A 21,635-nucleotide genomic window follows, 5' to 3' on the forward strand; every position below is an offset into this window, starting at 1 on the left:
ACATCTGTAGAAGTGCGAGAATAATATCCTAGTGTACAAGATCCAGTCCCCAGTCCCAATGCCAAATGCTGCCAGTAGTAGTATAGTACATGTTTTCGATCCAAATTCACAAAAGTACTGCGCCAAATCAAACCCACTTATTCGTCGGCAGAACGCTTGTTGGAAGCCTGGCGAACCTTCTTTTTATCATTATGCTTCTTCCAACTGGGAATATGTTGGCCCCTCTTCTTGACAGGGACATCAGGAACATCCGAGTCATGAACATCATACTCTTCATCCTCCTCTTCTCCCTCATTCTCAAACTCCCCCTCTTCCTCGGAAGCCTTGGCCGCCGCACGGCGAGCCAAACGCTCCTTCTTACCCTCACCGTGCTTCTCGCCAAGGTTCAGGTTGCGCGGGACGCGAGTCTTGGCTCCCAGAGCCCACAAATCGCCCCAATGAGACTTGCGGGCGTCGCGGTAGGCTTGGCGACTGTAGGAGCGCGGGACGGTCCAGCGCTCGATTTTGCCGGCAGGCGTGCAGAGATCGAAGATTACATGACCACGGCGTTTCATGGGTGGGTAGATGGCGCGGGGGAGGGATAGAGTGTGGAAGGCTGGTTTGTTGGGGATATCAGACTCCTCGGGGTCCTCGAATCCTTCGAACGCGGCATCTGTAGTCTCGGCATCTTGACGAATTGCTTGGTCTTGTCGGAGGTCTACGCCACGCTGCACGGCGAGGTAGCTGAATTTGAGATCTTCGTGGTTGCGGTCTTTCGCTCCCATGATGCGCTGCAGGAATGGAGGGCGAATGTATCGCTGCTCGAAATGGCAGAAGTCCCTACGGCCCTTGGTAGCACCTGAGGAATTGTGCATCGGGCAGGTTGAGTGGTTGGTGCAGGGGGCAACGATCATTCCACGCTCCTTCTCAATGACCTCGCGTTGGTCGGGGTCTTCGAGGAAGTTGTCGTATTCGGTAGAGCCGGGGCTTGCGATATGGCGCTTCAAAAGCATTTCACGAGCACCTGAGATAGCCTCGAAGCCCTTCTGGCGGCCCTTCTCGAGCAGAATGAGAATACCCCCGTCGGGGTTCAACAGAGACCACAGGTTCTCTACGTGTTGTTTACGTTCATATTCTTCTTCAAGACCGAGAAGAGAGTGGGGTGCGATGATGATGTCGTACTGCTTGCGTTTGGGGGCTTTCCGCGAGTCATCAATTGTAGGCTTCTCGCGCACATGGACGTAATCAGGTAGCCGTGGGAGGAAGGTAGTGTTGTCCAGCATGACAGCAGCGCGTCGCCGAAGGGCATCAGAGCCTGTCAGTACAGTTGATCTTCCAAAGGGGATGGGTGCTCCCGAGGGGTGATCGGGCACCATGAGCTCCCATTCTGCGCGGATGATATCTCTCCAGGCCAGAATGCCGGCACCACCACCGCTGGCATCAAGAACGTTTGGCCCACCATCCTGTGCGATGAGACGGCGGATCCAATCGACGCCTAATCGCTTGCGAATCTCAACCATAACACTGAGTGTAGATGCGTAGATTCCAGGGTACAAGGCTGCCAGGTATGCGTTGGCCTCCATTTCTCCCATTTGACGCTGCGACGCATTCAGAGCGACAGGAAGTTGCGGTAATTGGGCACGCGGAGGCGCAGTTGTACTAGAATGTGGCAATCCCGGTCCTCCAAACAGGCGCCGAGCAGTCTCAGAGATGTGCTTGTTGGAGAATTCTGACAGAATGACCGATATGGGACCAGTGACAGTATCCTTGGGCAGATGGATAGTTGTAGGCTCAGTTCCGAATTTGCCCTCGAGGGTGAGGGGGTGCATTCTAGGAGCAGAGTCAGGGACTGCCTCATTCTCGAATTCCTCGAGCATGATCTCGCCGCCCAACTGCTCTGCCACTTCTCTAGTCCGTTGCATGGCAATTGTTTCCTGCTCTTCGGGGGAAATATCCATATCATACACGACTGGAACGTCCTCGGCGGCGCTTTCTTCTAGATCGACCTCCTCCCATCCTCCTTGTCCATCTTCGCGGAGCAAGCTCATATCTTCCTCTTCCTCCTCGGCCATTAACTCGACTTCCTGCCGAATAATTGGTTCTCCATAGAGGCGGGCATATATTTGAAGCTCGGCGTCATCTAACAAGCCCTCTGGCATCTCATCTCCAAAGCGCTGTTTGATCAAGTGTACCCATGACTCTGCGGTATGTTCGTCGCGCTGGTTGATCAGGTCGATGAGCTCGTCTCCTTCGCCCTCCTCGCCCATAATTTCCAGCTCTCCAAGTATTTGTGCCATTTCCGCTTCATTTTCGCCGATTCGATCGATCAGGGTATTGATATCAACCGGTTCGATGGATTGGCTGGGTTGAGGCGGCGAGTCGGAAGACGCTGGGCCTGACACAAACCTCCGCTGAGGCTGACATTGTGATACCGCATAGTCGGAAGTATTTCTTCGGTGCGCAAGACCGTTGGACGCGACCAAAGGCGACGCTTTTTGGACAAGAGTGCGTTGCTGTGTAGGTGTCAAACGATTAACAGGTCCGCGGAGCTGTCGCGATCCAGGAGGGCGGGCAAAGGTGCGAAATAGGTCGCGCGATTGTGACCGACCGGCGCCTGATGCTGAAGACCTGGATAACATTTTCCAGCTCTTGTCAACAATCCCTTTTCAAGAGGTTGAGGGAGAAAGAAAAATGGCCAAGCCCAGAAAATTGATGCCAAGACGGCCATGCGGCCATCACAAACTGCGGGCCTCTCATTGGCTCGCCCCTTTGGACCCGGTTTTAAATCTATGTTGTATAACATCCATGGATCTTTTTGGTCGGCAGTAATATTATATATTGTACATTATATGCTGATTTATTGGTATATTATACAAAATTCACCCGATTGACAAAGCTCTAGACCTAGGCTCATGATGGCTGAATACATATATCTAATAACCACCTATTCAACCTTGGAATACTTTTAAAGGCCTTGCCTTAAGTACCGAATCATATCAGGGATTACAACAAGGAGCTGTTCATAATTCAAATTCAGTAGGGTATCAATTAAATAACTAAGCCTCGCTCTCCGTATCTTCATCACCCATGACAATCCGCAGCGCAGCAACGCACCGCATCACCTCGTGCTCAAGGGCTGATAGTTTCGCCATGACCGCCATCAGACTAGGATCCTGACTCTCTACCCGGACCTTCTCTTTGACACGGACTTCTTCACCCTGCCATTGAAAAAGGCTACCGGCCTCATCATGGGTTGGCGCTCGCGACCCGAATATCCGATCACGTAGAGAGAACCCAGTCAGGGAGATATCCGAGGAAAAGGCAGTTGGCGTGTGGTTGGGGGCAGTAGCCTCTAGAGTCCGAAGAATAAGGACCAGGGCAGAGTCTGTGATAGAGAGATGGAATGAAAGATGCGGCGGAAGCGGAGGGTCAAACATCTGTGCATACATATTAGTTAAATATTGCAGAACTTTTGTCACGGACAGTCAACATACATTTTCAGTGGCACTGGTATCCCACCACTTGCCTCGCGTCTCATCGCTGTCTCCTTTCAACATTTGTCGCGCCTCGCTGATCGTCTCGAGCAAGAGGTGTAGCTGACTGAAAATGAAGCCTGCATTGAGAGGATCGCCTGTCCACGTGCTCACATCCACAATATCCAGGCTTTGAGCCACAAGGTCTCGAACCGATACTAGCTGTCGAAGTACTAGTTCTGGGGCTTCGGGGGACTGGGATAGGTTCAATCGGGTGCTGGGGGCACCTCGAGGAGGCGGTAGCGATGCCAGACGAAGTTGAACATCCTAGAGAGAAATCGGTTTAGTCGCATATTCATTCTTCGGACAAGACTCGGTATACATACACCCTTCACGACCTTAGTGCCGACTCTAGTCACAAACCCCTTCACGCTTTCCGACCGCAGCGAGGATAGCACCAAGGTTGACCCCGGTTCTTGGGGAGCTAGGAGGTTGGCGCATTCTTGGAGACCTTCCTTCAATGAGGCAAGTGAATCCTGTAGTGAATGCAAGAGCCATTCTAACTCTCGGGCCTAAGATAAAGATGTTGGCATTATACTAGAGAAGCTCCACACTCCGATCATAGCTACAGTCAACCAAGCCTCCACTTAGAGAGCGCCTGTTGTAAGGGTCAATATATGTTTTTACATACCAACGCAGTGTCCGCCTCATGGTTGATCTGCTCTGTGGGCAGTGGGGGGTATGCCCAGGTCGCCATTACAACGTCGTAGGGGGCAGTGTGTACCAGTCTCGGGTAGACAAAGTTAAGGACAAAACTGGATTCAGGCAGAAACGTTAATATTAGTCCACGTCACTTCTTTCCACAGGGGCCCGATGTTTGTGAGAGAGCTGTAACGTCGTTTCCTTAGACGCGCTTGACTTCGTCATGGACCACATAGACTAACCCAAAATGGTATAGCGTTAAAAAGTAGAGTGTACGCTAACTATGAACAGCTAGCCTATCAGGTGCAAGTATGACGTTATGATCGTCAATACTTTCAATGGTGTAGAAAACCTTGAAAAGAGAAGAGGATGATACTCGTCATTATAGGGCAGTGGTCCCCGGATACCCCGGCTGTTCCTACAGCCTTATACCAGCTAGTCTTTTCCACTTCAAATTCTGTCATCTTTTCTTTTGTTTCTCGACACTCTTCTTGAGCTCATTCCCTTTGGAGATACGAGACAACCTCGAAAAAGACAAAAGCCCCTCAATCAAAAGTTTTTAAGTGTGGCATACGATAATAACCAAAGATGGGTTTCAGCAGTAAGTCAATTCCTGATCAACAGCTCTATAATACCTTCATCTGACCATCTATAGGAGCAACATTGGGCTTTACAGGCCTGTTTTTCATGGCAGGGTCGATCTTGTTGATCTTCCTCACTCTATTAGGAGGTGTAACCAACACCACACCACTGAACCGAATCTACTTCCTCCAGGCGGACACGGGGAATATCCCAGGTGCACCGGCGACCTCGCGTTGGACATTCTGGAACCTCTGTGATGTGAAGGACGGCAAGAATCATTGCGGAGATACCCATGTCAATTTCCCATTCGACCCCCCAAGCCACCGTAACTTCGACACCACCCAAAATGTCCCTCATGAGTTTATCGGGTAGGTTGCCAAGTGATATATCCTAATTCATCGGACCGTGCTAACCATACAATGTAGAACGAATCACTACTTCTTGACCTCGCGGTTCATGTTCCCCTTCATCATTATTGGTCTGTTCTTTGCCGTGTGCTCGTTCTTCACCGGTATGCTGGCCATCTGCACCCGCGTGGCCAGCTACCTCTCCGGTTTCCTGGCCTGGGTCGGTCTGACTTTCCAGATCATCACGACCTGTCTCATGACGTATGTACCACTGCCATTAGCACTGGGATTGGAAACAAATTGCTAACTATATTTCATAGTGCTGTCTTTGTCCAGGGCCGCCAAGCATTCAAGCATAATGGCCAGGGCGCACACCTGGGTGTCAAGGCATTCGCCTTCATGTGGACCGCATCTGTCTGCCAGTTCCTTGCCTGCTTGCTATACTGTCTCGGTGGTGCCGTCGGCCGGAAAGATACTAGCAGTGGATACAGTGGACGCTCGGAGCGCCGCCGTGGTTTCTTCTCCTCGCAGCGCTCAAACAGCGTGAAAAGCCAGAAGAAGGAGGCCACGAACTACGCTTAAATGGATGACCCCTATCCATGAGAAGCCCGCTTCCTCATCTCGACAAGAACAAGCCGGGGCACCAGAAAATGTCGACTTGAACCTGTCGATCTCCGGACCATGCTCCACACGCCTTTGTCTTCCTGCGTTGATATCCCCTTTGAGAGTTTATTCTTTCTTCGGGAGGCCGTTTGTTTTGCTTTGATCTCGTCAACTGCACCTGAATGACCCAGATGTAGCCTGAAAGGTTTAACTACCCACACTCACTTGATGTTGTTACGAATCCCTTACGATCTTTACTCGCCTAATACGTCTACGGCCTTCCTGCATAAGGTGGCAATTGAGCATTCTTCGCGCAATACTCTCCCTGTCTTGGAGTCCGGTTATGTTTCAAGGCACGCGAGTCTTTGATGATTTGTTGATGAATCCCATGGTTCAACGATTCTCCGATTTGAAGATTATGCAGGAATTTGTGCTTTCGGTTGCGAACCTATCTAATCTAGTTGTAATATAATTTCTACCGTTACTTTATCCCCGGAATGTAAATTGTAAACAGTCATATATCTTAGATTCTCGATGAGTAGTCCTGGGAAAGCGAAAGGATGTCGGGAAATGACCGAAGCCTAGCAGAGTGAAGTGAGCTGAAAAAGAGAACCAGTATTGATTGATTGCATCCAACTGAGTCTATTTAAGAACTATAAAGGGAAAGACTCCATGACGATAACTGCAGTACAAATCGTGGACAAAAAGAAAAATCACAGCCTCTATCAGTCGTGCATGCATCATCACACCATAAACGAAATCCAGGTCTTTTATTTTTATTTCACGGAGGAAAAAACCTAAGCGGAGCCGTTGACGGCACCACGGACAGCGTTCTGGGAGCCGACCTCACGGACGGCGATCTGCAGACCGAGATCGGGGTTGACGTGGACCATGACCTCGATCTTGCTGCCAGCCTTGACGCCCTTGACGGCGAGCTCAGCAACGGGCTTCTCGGTCTTCCAGACAATCTCGCGGGTCTCCTCTTCCTCCTCATCCTCAGAATCGAAGTCAGAGTCATCCTCATCCTGGGCGGGCTTGTCCTCCTTAGCCTTGGGCTCGGGCTTGGTGACCTTGATCTCACGGGCACCCTCGCACACGCGGACCAGGACATCACCACCCTCCTTGGGGGCGAAGTACTGAGCGATGCGGCGGGCGGGGAGGGCGGTCTCAGCGCTGAGGAGGGGCTGGAAGGTAGTCTCGGTCTCGGAGGTGAACTCAACACCAATGGCCTTGGTCAGGTGAGGAGTGACGGTGACCATAGGGTGGATAGACTGCTCAATGTCCTCGTGGTCGAACTCCTGGACCAGGGAAGCCTGGAAGGCGGCACCACGGGCAGACAGCTCGGAGGGGTTGATGGCAGTGACAGAGGTGGCGGGAGCCAGAATCTTGGTCTTCTCGGGGAAGATGTTGCTGGCCAGGCTGGCGAGCTTGGGGGTGTGGGAAACACCGCCAGAGAAGATAACCTCGTCGATATCAAGGACATCGAGCTCGGCCTTCTGAACAACCTGCTGGATCAGAGCAGTGAACTGGCTGAAAACCTTATTGGCGAGAAGCTCGAAACGGGTGCGGTTAACGGTGGAACCGTAGTCAACACCGTCGACCAGGGACTCAATGCTCAGCTGAGCGTTGCTGCTCAGGCTGAGGGCCTTGCGGGTAGCCTCACACTCGAGCTTCAGCTTGGCCAGACCACGAGCGTTCTCGCGGGGGTCGGTCTTATGCTTCTTCATGAACTCCTTGGCGAAGTGGTCAATGAGGATCTTATCAAGGGAGGCACCGCCGAGCTCGTAGTCGTGGGCAGTGGCCAAGATAGTGTACATGCCACCGCGGCAGGCAACAACGGCAACATCGGAGCGGGTGCCACCGAAGTCAGCAACGACAACCAACTTGTCGGTAACAGTCGCCTCGGGGCGGGCATCGTAAGCCATAGCAGCGGCAACGGGCTCGTGGATCAGCTGGAGAACGTCGAGACCAGCAGCCTTGGCGGAGGCAATGAGGGCCTCACGCTGGGCATCGGTGAAGTTGGTGGGGATGGTGATAACGGCGGCGTTGACATCCTTACCAAGGTAGTCAGAGGCGGAGCTTCTCAGACGCTTGAAGTGACGGGTGGTGATCTCGGAAACGGTGACGGTGTTGGGGGTCTCGCTCTCGGTGTCGCGGATGGTGAAAGCGACAGTCGAGTCCTGCTGCTGGGGGTGGGCAGACTGGTGGCAGGGAGTAGGGTCGATCGACTTGAATTCCTTGCCGATGAAGTCGCGGAAGTATGCGACAGTGTTGGCCGAGTTGCGAACGAGCTGGGCCTTGGCTTGTGCGCCGTGGTACTCCTCGCCGTCGATGTAAGAAAGGATGGAAGGAATTTGGCGATCTAAGTATGTTAACTCGAGTTCTCAAATCGTGGGGCTTCATTGGTCTCACCTCCTTCCTCGTTGGCAATAACCTCAGCTTTGCCATCCTATGAACTTGTCAGTCACCATTCTTTAGCCCGAAAAATGAATATAGGACGTACAGGCGAGATGTGGGCAATTGAACTGCACGAGTTACCAAACGAGATACCGATAGCAAAGCGCTCCGCCTCGGCGGGGGCACTGTTGGCAGCGTCACCCATGTCGAAGTTGTAGATATGTACTTTTTTTGGATTAAAAGAATAAAGATCTCACGTCACGGCGTGAAAGTAGATTCGAGGGTATCCGATATAATGGGTGGAAATCTCGATTGAGGGGGAACGATCGAAAAAGATTTTTGAAGATTTTCGTCTGCCGCAAATGTGGCTAGTGCTTATCGATAGCGGCTGTGGCGATTTCGAACAGGGCACCGCCACGCTTCACATCTTCATACACGCACAGTTTTCCATGATGGATATGGCTCTAACATTAAAATAAAACTGCTAGGCACAGCTTACAATATTTTAGTAACGGTTTAAAAAACATAATTTATTCATTGTCCCCAGTCAAGTACTGGAATGGAGCTTGGTCAGTGTACATACAACTAGGTCACGTGCTGATAAGAAATGTCGTTTTCTTTCGCAGACTCTGGAATCAATGCGCAAAAGCAGACAATTTATCTGCAAGAAACAAATCCAGCAATACAGAATTAGACCTGTTCCCTCAAAGACTTTTATCCCCAGGCTATTCTAAAAGTACAGTCTATCCATTCTGGCATCATGAGTGCCCCGCTTGTCCTATTACCTAGCGACGAGGTACCTCCAGACCATCTTCCTACCAACAGCTCCAACCCTCTACGACTAGGCCCCGGCCTCCGCATCCTATCACAGCCCTCTTCAAAGGGAACCAAACATGTCTTAACAGCAACACAAGCTGGTCTGTTGACGACCGATGCCAAACGAAACACCGTCTCGCTTCTTTCTTTCCCGAACCGCCGATACATTCCCACCGTCAACGACTTCGTCATTGCTCAGATCCACCATTCCAGCGTTGATTTCTTTCACTGCATGGTAACTCCACACACAGCACACGCGCTTCTGGGTCAGTTGTCCTTTGAGGGCGCATCCAAGAAGACAAGGCCAATGTTGAAGCAAGGCGAGCTGGTGTATGCGCGAGTACAGTCCGTGGGACTCGGCGCCGGCGCCGAAGTTGAACTCACCTGTGTCAACCCAGCAACTGGCAAGGCTGATGGAGGATTGGGACCCTTGGCGGGTGGAATGGTATTTGATGTTTCGACTGGTATGGCGGCTCGCTTGATTCGGGCAAGCTCTTCTTCTGCCGAGAATACGGATGCAATTGAAGGATTGGTTGTTCTTTCTGAGCTTGGAAAGAAGTTGGAGAGCTTGGGAGGGTTTGAGATTGCTGTTGGCCGCAATGGAAAGGTGTGGGTGGACTGCTCCAACGCCGCAGAAAGTGCTGTCAAGGTCACTATCGCAATTGGACGCTGTCTACAGGAGACAGATCAGCAAAATCTTCACACTCATGACCAAAAGAAACTAGTGACGAAAATCCTAAGGGATATGAAGCTTGTTTCGTGACTGTGTCCTTAGACCTGGAGTATGGGTTTTATGACTTGCAGTTGATTTTTATGTTCTTTATGCCAGCATGTACACTATTAATGCAATCATGAGCATGATACCTGCCAGCACTGTGTCTAGTAAAGGCTAAATATCTGAAGACATCTCTTATGCAGTAATGTATGGGAGGCGTCATGCATGAGTCCCTTTGTAGCTTGTACAATGGCCATTGTATGGAAGTCTTCAATAATTTTGAGTTGCATCTTTAGAATAGAGTACCTTGGTGCCTTGGATATCATTTTTAAGTTCTTCTAGATCTTATTATTTCTATTGTACTCCATCTCCTACAATGATATAGATCTACAATAGCTACAATAGCCAGAGATACTCGATTGGCCCCGCATGGGCGGTCAGTACCAGCGGTGAACCCCAATTGCCGGGTTGCACGCTTCGCGGGCCGTAAATTTTGAGGGCCTCGGTCTCTCCTTTTCGTCGCATCGTCTACTCTTCCCCTCCATACTCATTGTCGAAACTTATTGCCATGGGAAATACATCGTCTCAGCCTGAACCATACCCCGAAATTCCTGAGGATTTTGGAGATACCAGTAGGTGAAACCACTTGATCTTCGCGCGAGCTGAAACTAACATTTGTAATCTGGCAGTTCCTGAAACTCCGAACTCTTCCAAGGTTGCGACGAAGAAAAAGAAAAGCAAACATTTCCCCTTAACATCCAAGCCTTCATCACCAGCAATTGCGGAAGCCAATGGTCCAAGCCGCTCCACAGAATTAGACTCCAATATGTCCAATCCTTCCAAGCGAAAGCGCGAGTCTGAACCTGAGCGCAAGCAAAAGTCCAAGAAGCATCGCAAATCAGAAAAGTCCGTTTCCGAGTCAGCTTCACCAGAGAACAACCCACCCCCCTCTGCAATTGCTGTTCAAAATCCCCCCACTCCCAGCCAACCCTCTCCATCAAAGCCCAAGGCGAAGAAGGCTCACAAGCAGATTGGTGAAGACTTGAAAGCCGTAACTACGTCCATTTCTCAGCCTACCTCCGACTTACCGCTTGCAGAAGAACCGCCTGCTGTAAAGCAGCTGGCTGTCACCAAGCAAACTCCAGCCCCTGACTCACCCAATCCAGAGGGTAGCACCACGCCAGGAGGCAGGGCCAAGGGGGTTAGAGGCTCACGCACCAGGGAGAAGGACAATTTGAGAATTGGCTTCTATACGCCCGATGAAGTGCGAAAAATCGAAGCATACAAACTCAATTTTTGCACTGTGCATGGTATTCCTAGCGCCAAATTCGACGAGATGGTCCAGCATTCTGAGCGTGGCGCAAGCGGCGAATTCCCAGTCTCTGCGGATGTCATCTCAAAAGGCGACTTTTGGGACGAGATCTACGCTCTTGTGCCAGACCGAGATCGACGATCTGTGTACCGATTCATGCGCAGACACTTCCAGGCTTCGGCTCAAAAGGCGCATGATTGGTCTAAGGAACAAGACGATGAGCTTATCGAGCTCCACGCCAAGCACGGTCCGAAATGGACTTATATTGGTAAGCTCATTGGGCGCAGTGATGACGATGTCACTCAGCGCTGGAAGAACAAGCTTGAGCACCAGGGCACCATGAACCAAGGCGCCTGGTCAGAGGAGGAAACCAGGATTTTCCTTAACGCCGTGGAATCAACGTGGAACACCATGAAGCCAATGCTTGCGGAAAAGGCAGGCAAGGATATGTACGAGCTTGATGAACGCCTCATTGTATGGGGTAACATCAGCAAGGAGATGGGACATACACGGTCTCGACAACAATGCGCAGACAAGTGGCGCAAGATTGTGAGGCAGGTCATGACCATGCGGGCCAATGGCCAGCCAGGCGCTGTGTTTGATCCCAAAATTGCTGCTAAGAAAAGTGCCCACTGGAATTTGAGACTGGAGGCGCAAAGGAAGAGCTCCCAATTTGTGAATGAGGATTCTGATGACGATGAAGCCACGAAAACCACCAACGCGAACCTAAAGCCCAAGGGTGAGACAGTTCCATCACCCATCACCGATGAGAATGTCGAGTCCAACCACGAAGTGCAGTCTGAGGAGGGTGAGCCTGACTTGCCCGAGCCTCCCAAAAAGGCTAAGAAGTCCAAGCACAAGCACAACGAGGAGCCCTCCTCCTCTCCCATCAAGGAAGCCCCGTCATCTTCCGTCGCTCCTAAAAAGAGCAAGGAGGAAAGGAAGCGTGAAAAGAAGGAGCGGCGAGAGAAGGAGAGACAAGAGAAGGAAAAGCAAGAAGCCCAGGAGGACAAGGCCGCACGCAAGGAGCGCAAGCGACAGAAGAAAGAGGAGAAGAAGCGACAGAGAGAGGAGGAGGAACTTGCTGCTGCCGAGGAGGCCAACGAGGCACCTAACAGCGATGCTGAGGCCTCTGAGCCCCCTAAGAAGAAGAAAAAGTCCAAGAGGCAGAAACAAGCCTCTATTGACAGTCCTGCTCCTTCGGCTGAACGCTCTCGTTCTGTTGTCGAAGAATCCCCATCGCCCGCATCACCTGCTTCCCACAGATCTGCCACTGAGTACGAAGCTGTCGTCGATGAAACTGACTCAGACGGCGGAGATGACAACAGCAGCGAAGTCAACGTTAAGTACGAGACTGACTCGGATGAGCTGTGAAACTGCATGAAATGAAGAGTTTACCTTTGCTGTTGCTTTCTGTGTTCCAAATATACCCTTGTTTACTAAGATTTCAATTCTTACGAGAGCGAGCAGTAGAAGAAAATGTCCATAAAAATACAAAGGCCATTCACTATTCAATCCAATGCAACAAGTGTAATCATAAATGTAATCGCTTTATCTAATGAAACCAACCGAGTCCACTATAACTCATCTTTGCGGTCCTCGCCAGTCTGCACAAAGTCAACCCCAGCAGCAGCCTGCTCACCAGCAACCCGACTCGCCAAAGCCGCAATCTCATCATCATAGACAGTCCACTCAGGAACCTGTCTCCGGGCCCTATCCAACTTAGGCTCCTTGGTAAGAGGATTATTACAAAGGTCAATAGTCTTGGCCACATCCAAATCTTCATCGGAACACCAAGTCTCACACCAAAGCCACTCCTGCGGCAGACTATGGATGGGAATGTGGTGCTGCATGTGGTTGGGCAGATCCTGGTCAAGATTGCTGAGACTGTTCGGATCCGCCGAGAGCATTTGATATTGGCCGCGCAGACGGTCGCCGGCAGCAAGCGCGCGGAAGCGGTTCAAGTCGACGACATACAGCGCCGAAATGTGGTAGGGCTTGCCGCGGAGGAAGGTGGACCAATAGCCCTGTTTCCAGAAGCGGAAGCCTTCCATTTCAGTTCGAGAGTCGCCCATCGGCGTGAAGCCGTAGGGCGCTTCTTGGAGGTCGTGGGTGACTAGCTCGTACATGTCTGTGCGCACGATCTGGTCCGCGTCGACGAAGATTACTTTGTCCAGGGAAAGGGGGAAGAGCACGTCCAGGAAGAGCATCTTGTACCCCCAGATCTCGCGTTGCTTTTCTTTCTGGCCGCGCAGCCAGTGCGGCCATTTGTATGTTACCATCTCGTAGGAGAAGCCGTATTCGCGGGCGAGGGAAGGGAGGAAGGCGCGGAAGGAAGGGGAGAGGAATTGCTCGATGAACCAGAATTTGACGGTGTGCTTGGTGTGTCGCATCACAGAGACCATCATTATGTTCAACATGCGCTCGTAGAGGTGTCCGCTTGCCACCGAGAAGATGTTGATATCGGCATGTTTTTCGCTTCCGCTCTTGGACCCGACACCAACACTGGAGAGGACGCCGGATGCAAAGTTGAGTCCTTTGGCGAGATAGTCCATCTTTGAGCCTGGTTGAACTCCTGTCTCGAGAACATCCTCCTCCTCGTGACCTGGCTTTCGAGACAGACGAGGGAACAGCGTCCGACCATGGAAGGACAGCAGAGCAACCTCGTTGTTCTCGTCACCGGTTTTCGGGCGGTATCCTAAACCGCCGACGCTATCAATATTGAAGATCTTCTCGCTGCGGCCGGGCTTCAAGTTTATCTGCCACAAACCTGGCTGTGCCTTGAATTGGAAGTATCCCAGATTAGCCATGATGATGGTATCCGCGAAATAATGCTTGTTCTCGGTCCCCAAGATAAGCTGGACACCTCTGGGGGCAGACTTCGTTGTAAGATCACGAGAGTGGCCTTCGATCAGAATATGCTCGAGAGCGTAGGTGGCGTCAACGTCAGTGCCAGGCTTGACCGAGCTCAGCTTAATGTTATCCAGATCGTAGACTGATTCGCTAGGTGCGACGAGCCAAGATGACGGCACGTCCATGCCCAGAGTCAGCAGTGCCTCGACTGGCACGCCAGTGAATGACGCTTGGGGCCGAGCTAGAGCGCCCTCGTCTGTGAAAGATGGCTCTGATTCCAAGACATAGCGGTAGAACCGCTTGACCGGCAGCTCCGTGAGCTCTTCCTTCGGGTTCAAGAAAATCTTCAGCTGAACGCCAGATAGTTCGGAGAGAACCTTAAGAATTGGCGACCATCGCTGAGCAACCTCAGACGCCGGGTCAAGGCTAACGGCAACGTGGATCGTGGGATCGTCAGAGTTAGAAACTGTGATCACAGAGAGCTCCGTCCTCCATGTACTGGACATGTCCACTCTGAAATCAGGAGTGTTTTCGAAGATACCCTCAGGGACATCCAAGATAGTGGAAAGAGCCACAAGCGAGGTCAATTTGGCAAAGTCGAGCGGGTTTGCGATCTTATCGGCGAATCCGAGTTGGTCAACAGCCGCCGCAACGGAATCGAGGCGTTTCATCCGTTCGTAGGCAATCAGTTGGCTCATCTCCTTCACACTTAACGAGTGTTCCTTCTCAATAGGGCCGACTGCCCTCCCATTGACAACGAGTCCCTCGGTGCCTGGGCTGAATCCAAGTTCTTTGGTCAGAGTTTGGTGCGAAGCTTGAATAGTAGAGATCTTTTGAGCTTCAGTCTCTAGGGCTTCACTATCAAGATCACCAGATGCAATCTTAGCCAGTACTTGGTCGATAGTTTCTCCCTTCGCAAGCGAGAGATAGAGAGTAACGAGATTATTGGGGACATCATCCTCGGCGTCCGATGCCGCATTGTGCAGCATCAGAATCTCCACGTCACCGTTCTCCTTTCGAAGATTGAGGGCATCGGTAAGTAGTTTCGTGCCAGTCTCTGACTCGAAATCACCCACAACTATCATGTGAGCACTTTCCAGAGCTCCCTTATCCGAGGGAATGTGAGGTATCTTGCTCAATACAGCTTCGTCCGATGCAAGGATGGTAGCAATGTCCACAATCTGTACACTCTTGGGATCCTCGGGCATGAGGAAAGTATTGCGTCTCTCCAATGCGCCAGCCAGGAAGAACTCCGGAAGCCATGCGTCCTCCTCGAAGATTCCCTCTACAATTGCTTGCTGGACCAATTTCAAGTCCTTGCCGATCTGCATACTCATCCCCTGCATCCAGTTGCCTTCTCGGGGAATAGGGATACCGTTCACCAGGAATTCAGGTCCGTCGCCGGTAAGACCCAACCGACGTTGGTAAGCAGCCGTCTGGGACACCAGAGCATTATACTTCTCGCCCTTCAATACTTGGTCAAGAGACAGAGCTTCGTGTTCGTCAACAAGGTCGTGTTGTTTAGTCGCAGACTGGAAGCATGATTTGTCTGGGAAGCCCACTTTGCCTTTCGAGGCAGACTCTTCCAAATATTGCACAAGAGACCCCATACCATAGGCATCGAAAAGGTAATGTACTACCTTCAGCTGCGCAATGGACTCTGGCGACGAGCTTGTAGGTACAAAGCCGAATCTCACAGGAATTCGTCGCATGACGAAGGATTGCAGGTTTCCAGCGACAATCATCATGTGCTCTGGGTTAGACAAGTCCATAGACACGACAACATTGTGCAAATCTCGGCTCACCGGGGGCAGCTGTCCCGGGTAGGAACCGGTGACATACTAGAATTATGTTAGTATGTATTTACTCCAATATCCATACAGAATAAGTACGAACCGCCTCAATATCACCAGGCCAGGACTCGTATCTAGCGTCCTTCTCCAGGTTGTTCATCCAAATAATAACCTGGTTTCCTTCTAGGTCATCCCGGAAGTCATACCGTTGCTCCTCGCCACCAGCTTGGGCTTCAGTGAGGAGTTTGTGTGACAGCAACTTCACGACATCATCCGCAGATAGACCTAGGCTGCGGAATTTTTCGATCAATTTCCTCTCTCGGCGTAGATGTTCTAGAAGTGAGAATGCGTCAATCTGCTGGGTGTCCATCTGCACACCGTTGATCCACATGGCATTATAACCACCAGGGAACATCCCTAACCGGTTGTGGCGGATCTCTTGCGCCATTTCGCCAGTGGAATTGTGGGAAGCTACTATCGATGAATACTTGGGGAAATTTTGGGACATCTTGATCAGTGTCCCCAAAGGATCAGCGCTGTCCATAACGTAGCTCGCAGAGTTCAAGCCTAGACGGATCACTTCGGAGGAAGCCAGAGGCTGGAGGTCATCTGGAGCATCTTCCTTGGTCTCATCCGGATCAGTTGGAAGACTTTTGGCGCCCTTTTCTTCGAGCTGTTCTGCATCACGGTCATCGATAACAATGTAGTCCGTTCGCTTCAAAGCAAGCTCCACGCCGTAACCAGACACAAACAAGGGACGAGAAATCCAGTGTTGGGGAGGTCGATAGCGTACGCGGTACGATATCTGTCCCTGTTTTGCCATTTCGCTTAGGGTTTCATGGAAATCCCTGAACATTGGAGAGGCGACGTCTGCGTAAAGAACAGCTGGAGGGAGTGAAGCATCACCCAGGACGCGGTCAAATGGTAGCTCTCTAGGATCCCTGAGGCACAAATTCAAGTCAGCTGTTAGAGTCCATATCCCACAGCCAAAGATCTACCCACAATTCTCCCTCGACGTCCTGTTGTGCGCGTTCCATCGAAGAAGAGCAATATTGCTTTCCTTCTGTGTGAACCCATACGGGACATACCGCATCTTGGGCCACCATCAACGACTCCTGAACCGAGGTGTTATAGAACTGGAAGTGTGCCTCAATACGAGGCGCCGATGATCGGACCGAAAGTGATAATTTGAACGAGGAAAGACTCTCCGGAGTCTGTATGTGACCTTCATCCTTCACGACTGTCAAGAAGCGGTCGTAGAGCTCCTTCTCAGTTGTGAGGTCCTCAAACGTCCCGTCGGCGATGCGATCCAACAAAGGGAAATAGGAGGTGGAGTTTTCTTCGGCAGCAGACTCCCTGCATTTAATTCATTAGCCCATTCTTGTATTGACAGATCTATTCCAGGCGATAGATTATTCAATGTGCAACGTACAGGAGCTCGACAAGGTATGGGGCCGAGTCAAAGGAGGCTTGGAGTGCCACGTTCACAGCTGGACTAGCACCGGCAATCCAGCCTGGTAGCAGAGCCCCAGCAGCGGCGTACCACCGCCAGGAAATGTGAGTTCCCGTAGAGACCCTCATTATCGCGCAATGCAGTGGGGGAGGGCAGTTTTGTTTATCTGTTGTATTGTATAGGGGATAGCCTCGTGGCGGGCAAGTCCTATGTAATGCGGTGTGGGCTTCTTAATTAACAAACATGCAAGTCAATCCATTTGCAATCATCACAGGCCAAATGAGCCAGAGCTCTTGACAAAAGATGGTAGGAAGATCGAGGATGAATCGGCTGATCTGATCTGGACACTTGGAGGGTTTCGCTATCTTATCGCAGCTTCTACGGCGGACTGAGCGGCAACTGGCGCAGCCTCCGAGATCTAGATGGCTGCTTACCTCCGTACCTTGTATATCGCATTGGCTAGTACAGTTGTGAGATCCTAGGTGTGTTTATATTTACTGGTTGAGAAATGCGAGTTTTAATAAGGATAAAGATAATAATAATTTTTGGGTTCAAATCCAGTAAGCTGGACGCTATCGTAAAGACATTAAGTCGTAAATCAACACCCCCATATGCTTCCTCCCGAACGCCTTTTTTTGGTTCTGAAACAACAAAGGTATTTTAAAAGTTGGGAGCGAGTGCTCCCTCTGGATTTTGTGCTCGCAGGGGGACGGCTGCAGCGAGAATGAGGGAAGAGTAAGGGATGACCGAGTCGAATGTAAAGAAAACAAGGGAAATGCGAGGAGGCTGTTCAGTCCCCTCGTTTGGGGTCTTTTTTTTTTGTTTGCTGGTTTGCTTTTGTAGAAGATGCAGCAAGTTGAAATTAAACGGCCTGGCCAATGCTTTGAGCCGCTTCAGCTGCGCCGGTTGCCTTGCGAGCTTCGGCTTCATCAATCAAACGTTGGCGCTTATCGTCAGTCAATTCGAAGGATATATTGGCGTTGAACTTGGCTGGTGTCTTCGTGCTGCTAGCCCGACTGTTGAATGATCTGTTGGACTGCATCTTCTTCAGACTGCGCGCAAACTCCCTCTGTTGCTCTCTCTCCTGCTCCTTCTTAGGATCCTTCTTCTTTCCCCATCCCGACAAGGAGGAAAATCGGTCCAAGAACGAACCATGCTTGCTAGTGCCTGTGTTCGGTTCTGGGAAATGGGGAAGAGGCTTTTCGGTGTCCGAAGCTTGGGAAGTAGCAGGACAGGGGCCGAAATCGGGACCGAAGCTGATGCCCGAGTCGGTGCGGCGTTGGACGCCAGACTTGCCAATCTGACTAGGCTCGTTGATCAAAACACACTCGTCGACCATTTCGAGTGCTGCGATCAGATATCGATCAAGGGTTTCATGCAATGCAGGCCAACCGTTCTCCTCGTTGGATCGAGCGCCTTGCGTAATGATAGGTTCCAGCATTGAAGGATCGCCCTTGTAGTTGGTAATATATTTGAAGAAGATGTCACGATGTTGTCCAAGAGTGGCTGTCGACAACTGCTGTGTTGGGGTAGGGCTGTCTCGGTGAACAGGCGGCAGTAGTGTGTTGAGAAGGGCAAGGCAATTGGCCTTGTCGAATGGCTCAAGCATCATCTGATTAACAAGAACCTGAGAAATAAATGTTAGATATGGAACTCGCTGTTTGAATCTCGGAATAAAACTTACCCAGCGACGCAGGCCGACAAATACCTGAGTATACATACACTCGATCAGGCGTGCCTTGTGGCTGATGTCCTTGTACCAGGTCAAGACATTGGGCCATTTGCGGGCCACTTCCGAGTGCTGGGGGTCACTCGCATCCTTGGAAGTAATATCTAGCCGGATAAAGGCGGCATCGATCTCCTTTTTCCAGCGACCTTGGAGGACTCTAAGGTAATCAAGAGCAGTTAAAGCCTGGGCAAAGTCGACATCGGCCAGGTCCAGACAAAAACAGCGGCGCACAAAGGAGAGAATAAAACTCGGAGGGAGCGTGCAAGGTTGAGTAGGCAGTTCGGAGACGGCCTTGGTCAAATAGGCACGAAATTCGGCATTGGTGTCGTAAGAAGGAGCATCAAGAGAAGACTTGGAGTTGCGAGAGTTTTTAGACCAAACAGAATTGCGGGAGAAGATGGAGGGTGATTCGGGAAGAAATGAAGCCCCCATGACGCTTTTCGACGGGTGGCAATTGAGTTCGTACGCAGCACGAAGGGAAATTTCGTAGTTGTCGGCGTAGCGCAAGCAATGATCAAAGATCCACGTCAATGCTGACCCATCAGGTGCATTCAATGTCTCATAGCGGGGGTATTGAGACATTCTATGGATAATTGAAGGACTGGAGTCTCGGGACTGATGTCGGCACAAGAGAATATGTTAACGATAAGTTGTAAAGATAGTAAAGATAGTCGTGATGAGAAGAAAAGAATGGAAGTCCAGTGGCCAAAGAGCAGTAGTTATGGTCGACCCGAAGAACCGGATTAGTGGTGGCGGCTGGGATAGCTCAGAACCCGTCAAGGAGATAGCTGGAGACTTGATAGACCCAAATAGGAATAGAAGGTTGATGGAGAGACCCGGTTGGTCGGATCAGCCCTGAAGTAGTTTGGACTTGAGTCACCCAAGGAGGCCAACAAAGAAAAAAAGCTTTCGCGGCTGGCGAGTACTATGTTTCTCTGGGATATCCCTTGAGAAGCGAAACCAATCACAATACAGGATCTTTCGGATCTCCTGCACGCCAGATCTGATGTATGCAAAAAAAACGCAAAAATCGGCTTCAATGGCTAGCTTCCGAGTGCTGAAACGTGAGACACGTCTTAAACCCCCTTCAAGGATCGAGTAAAGAACGTGAGACGGATAAAGGGCCAAAGTGGGGGATATGAGACCAAGCGAGTGTAGAGGGAGGTTGAGAGAAAGGAAGGGTTCGAAGTTCATGGAGGGGAAAAGGCCATACAAAAATGCGTGAGGTGTTGCCATGGCTGGACCAGTCTACCAGGTGGAGTCTGACTCGAACGCAAAAATCCGCGAAACAAAATTTCGGATTTAAATTATTTTTAAATTGATTTTTTAATTGTTTTAGATCAATAGAATCAATATTTAATTAATTTAATTAAGTCAATCCCACCTCTTATCCGAGTCCAGATCCATGGATTCTGTATTTTAAGGCTACTCCACCTGCACCGACCCGCTGGAAGATGTCATTAGCCCCGATTCGCGTGAATTCCAATTGGTTTGGAATGCTTCAGAGGCAGCCGTTGGCGCTATTTAGACCCCACTAGCATACGTTGAACACCTTTCCTCTTCAGGTAGGTTCTAAGCCAAAGACCCTCGCTCACCTTTATGATTGGATGATCATCCCCGTGCCTTTCCGGCTTAAGGACTAGAGCTGTCTTGCATTCAGGGAACGCGGAACACTAACATCGTGACCGGGGGGACCTGGGGGAGCCGTTACGCCTAACTTTTTCTGCCCTGTCAGATTAATTAGCGCACCGTGGTACTTTTTACATATGCAGAATATACTCCGTATACTCCGTTGGACCGGTCGATTTACGAAGTGCAAGACAAACTTCTCGGAGATCCGCCTCAGCTATAATCGCACTCAGCTTGTGTCTACAATGTCCCATCGTACATGCAGATTGTGGCTCAGTTGTGGCCACGTACTTTTGTGTTCGCCCCCAGAAAAAAAATTCAAAAATAACATGTGTACATACAACTATCTATTATTATACCTTATGAGCCATTTGAGGCATATGAGCCATCCTCCCATACTGTCTATTTCAAGAAACAGCCCTCTCCATTAATATTCCTTCATTCCGATTACGATTGTGCTCGCTTCGATCGCCTGTGGGGCCCATACATATGTACAAGTACATACGCAATACCTGTGCACAATTATGTTTATCATATCCCAGGTGATGAAACCACTGTGGCCGTTGCCTTGGGTCCACTCAAAAAGAAGAGCCGTTGGAGCAGTCACACAGAATGAAAAGCCAATTTTGATGTACGACATAGGCAGAAAGCCGTGCTCTTCAAGGCTCCAAGCCGATCAAATATTTGCAGATCAATAAACAACGGTAATTATAGATTTTATCCATGGTTTAGCATGTGTCTTCCATGGTAACTTAATTTCTATACCGCGGTTGACTCTCTAGACGGGCCGTCCGTCTTCCATGCCTTAGATGCCTGAGGCGGCTTATGTGCCTGAGGCGTCCACTTCTTTGTTTTCCCGATGACAGGTCGAATGTACTTTCAACCTCCAGGGTTTGCACCCCGGAAAGATCAGCTACATTTACTTAATTTGATACCTATGATACATCAAATTAGGGACCAAATAGCAAACATGCGCATATCCGGACCTCTTTCATGCTCGATCTAAGCGAAACAAAATACATGATACTGATCCACATGTCCGCCAATTTCGGGACCTTCCCAAACTAGGCATCACCTGACTAGCTTTCAGCTCGAGGCGTATGTCGATCCGTCAAGCCCAGATGCGATGATCGGCAACGCCTTTGCTTGCTTCCGATATTGTACACTCTATACGGAGTACGTCAAGGTAGTCTCAGGGGAAATTTAGCCGGATCATTGGGGGGCGATCATTTCATCATCGCCTTTGTTGTAC

General features: G+C 50.5%; 8 protein-coding genes across 8 annotated transcripts; 3 read left to right on the top strand and 5 right to left on the bottom strand.

Annotated features, from left to right (window-relative positions):
- Positions 1 to 137: 137 nt before the first annotated feature.
- Positions 138 to 2,618, bottom strand: N7517_002334 (tRNA methyltransferase RSM22; the record flags this gene model as incomplete). The annotated part of the gene is made up of 1 exon (XM_056720064.1): positions 138 to 2,618. One exon carries the CDS (start codon positions 2,616 to 2,618, stop codon positions 138 to 140), a length of 2,481 nt encoding a protein of 826 aa, XP_056584199.1.
- A 417-nt stretch (positions 2,619 to 3,035) lies between these two features.
- N7517_002335 (uncharacterized protein) lies at positions 3,036 to 4,209 on the bottom strand (the record flags this gene model as incomplete). Its single annotated transcript, XM_056720065.1, has 4 exons — positions 3,036 to 3,416; positions 3,474 to 3,779; positions 3,839 to 4,024; positions 4,144 to 4,209. 4 exons carry the CDS (start codon positions 4,207 to 4,209, stop codon positions 3,036 to 3,038), a joined length of 939 nt encoding a protein of 312 aa, XP_056584200.1.
- A 533-nt stretch (positions 4,210 to 4,742) lies between these two features.
- N7517_002336 (SUR7/PalI family protein) lies at positions 4,743 to 5,665 on the top strand (the record flags this gene model as incomplete). The annotated part of the gene is made up of 4 exons (XM_056720066.1): positions 4,743 to 4,755; positions 4,810 to 5,104; positions 5,162 to 5,344; positions 5,404 to 5,665. 4 exons carry the CDS (start codon positions 4,743 to 4,745, stop codon positions 5,663 to 5,665), a joined length of 753 nt encoding a protein of 250 aa, XP_056584201.1.
- An 818-nt stretch (positions 5,666 to 6,483) lies between these two features.
- On the bottom strand, positions 6,484 to 8,288 carry N7517_002337 (ribosome-associated complex protein SSZ1; the record flags this gene model as incomplete). The annotated part of the gene is made up of 3 exons (XM_056720067.1): positions 6,484 to 8,048; positions 8,099 to 8,135; positions 8,190 to 8,288. The coding sequence occupies 3 exons, from the start codon at positions 8,286 to 8,288 to the stop codon at positions 6,484 to 6,486; spliced, it is 1,701 nt and encodes a 566-aa protein (XP_056584202.1).
- A 555-nt stretch (positions 8,289 to 8,843) lies between these two features.
- Positions 8,844 to 9,662, top strand: N7517_002338 (exosome non-catalytic core subunit RRP40; the record flags this gene model as incomplete). Its single annotated transcript, XM_056720068.1, has 1 exon — positions 8,844 to 9,662. The coding sequence occupies one exon, from the start codon at positions 8,844 to 8,846 to the stop codon at positions 9,660 to 9,662; it is 819 nt and encodes a 272-aa protein (XP_056584203.1).
- Positions 9,663 to 10,182: 520 nt separating this feature from the next.
- N7517_002339 (MYB DNA-binding domain protein) lies at positions 10,183 to 12,300 on the top strand (the record flags this gene model as incomplete). The annotated part of the gene is made up of 2 exons (XM_056720069.1): positions 10,183 to 10,246; positions 10,304 to 12,300. The coding sequence occupies 2 exons, from the start codon at positions 10,183 to 10,185 to the stop codon at positions 12,298 to 12,300; spliced, it is 2,061 nt and encodes a 686-aa protein (XP_056584204.1).
- A 203-nt stretch (positions 12,301 to 12,503) lies between these two features.
- On the bottom strand, positions 12,504 to 17,153 carry N7517_002340 (putative UDP-glucose:glycoprotein glucosyltransferase; the record flags this gene model as incomplete). The annotated part of the gene is made up of 4 exons (XM_056720070.1): positions 12,504 to 15,620; positions 15,676 to 16,513; positions 16,575 to 16,928; positions 17,005 to 17,153. The coding sequence occupies 4 exons, from the start codon at positions 17,151 to 17,153 to the stop codon at positions 12,504 to 12,506; spliced, it is 4,458 nt and encodes a 1,485-aa protein (XP_056584205.1).
- Positions 17,154 to 17,887: 734 nt separating this feature from the next.
- Positions 17,888 to 19,336, bottom strand: N7517_002341 (uncharacterized protein; the record flags this gene model as incomplete). The annotated part of the gene is made up of 2 exons (XM_056720071.1): positions 17,888 to 18,652; positions 18,710 to 19,336. 2 exons carry the CDS (start codon positions 19,334 to 19,336, stop codon positions 17,888 to 17,890), a joined length of 1,392 nt encoding a protein of 463 aa, XP_056584206.1.
- Positions 19,337 to 21,635: the final 2,299 nt, after the last annotated feature.

Source organism: Penicillium concentricum, assembly GCF_028827145.1.
Source record: "Penicillium concentricum strain IBT 3081 chromosome Unknown utg000001l_segment0_segment0, whole genome shotgun sequence".
Lineage (NCBI taxonomy): Eukaryota > Fungi > Ascomycota > Eurotiomycetes > Eurotiales > Aspergillaceae > Penicillium > Penicillium concentricum.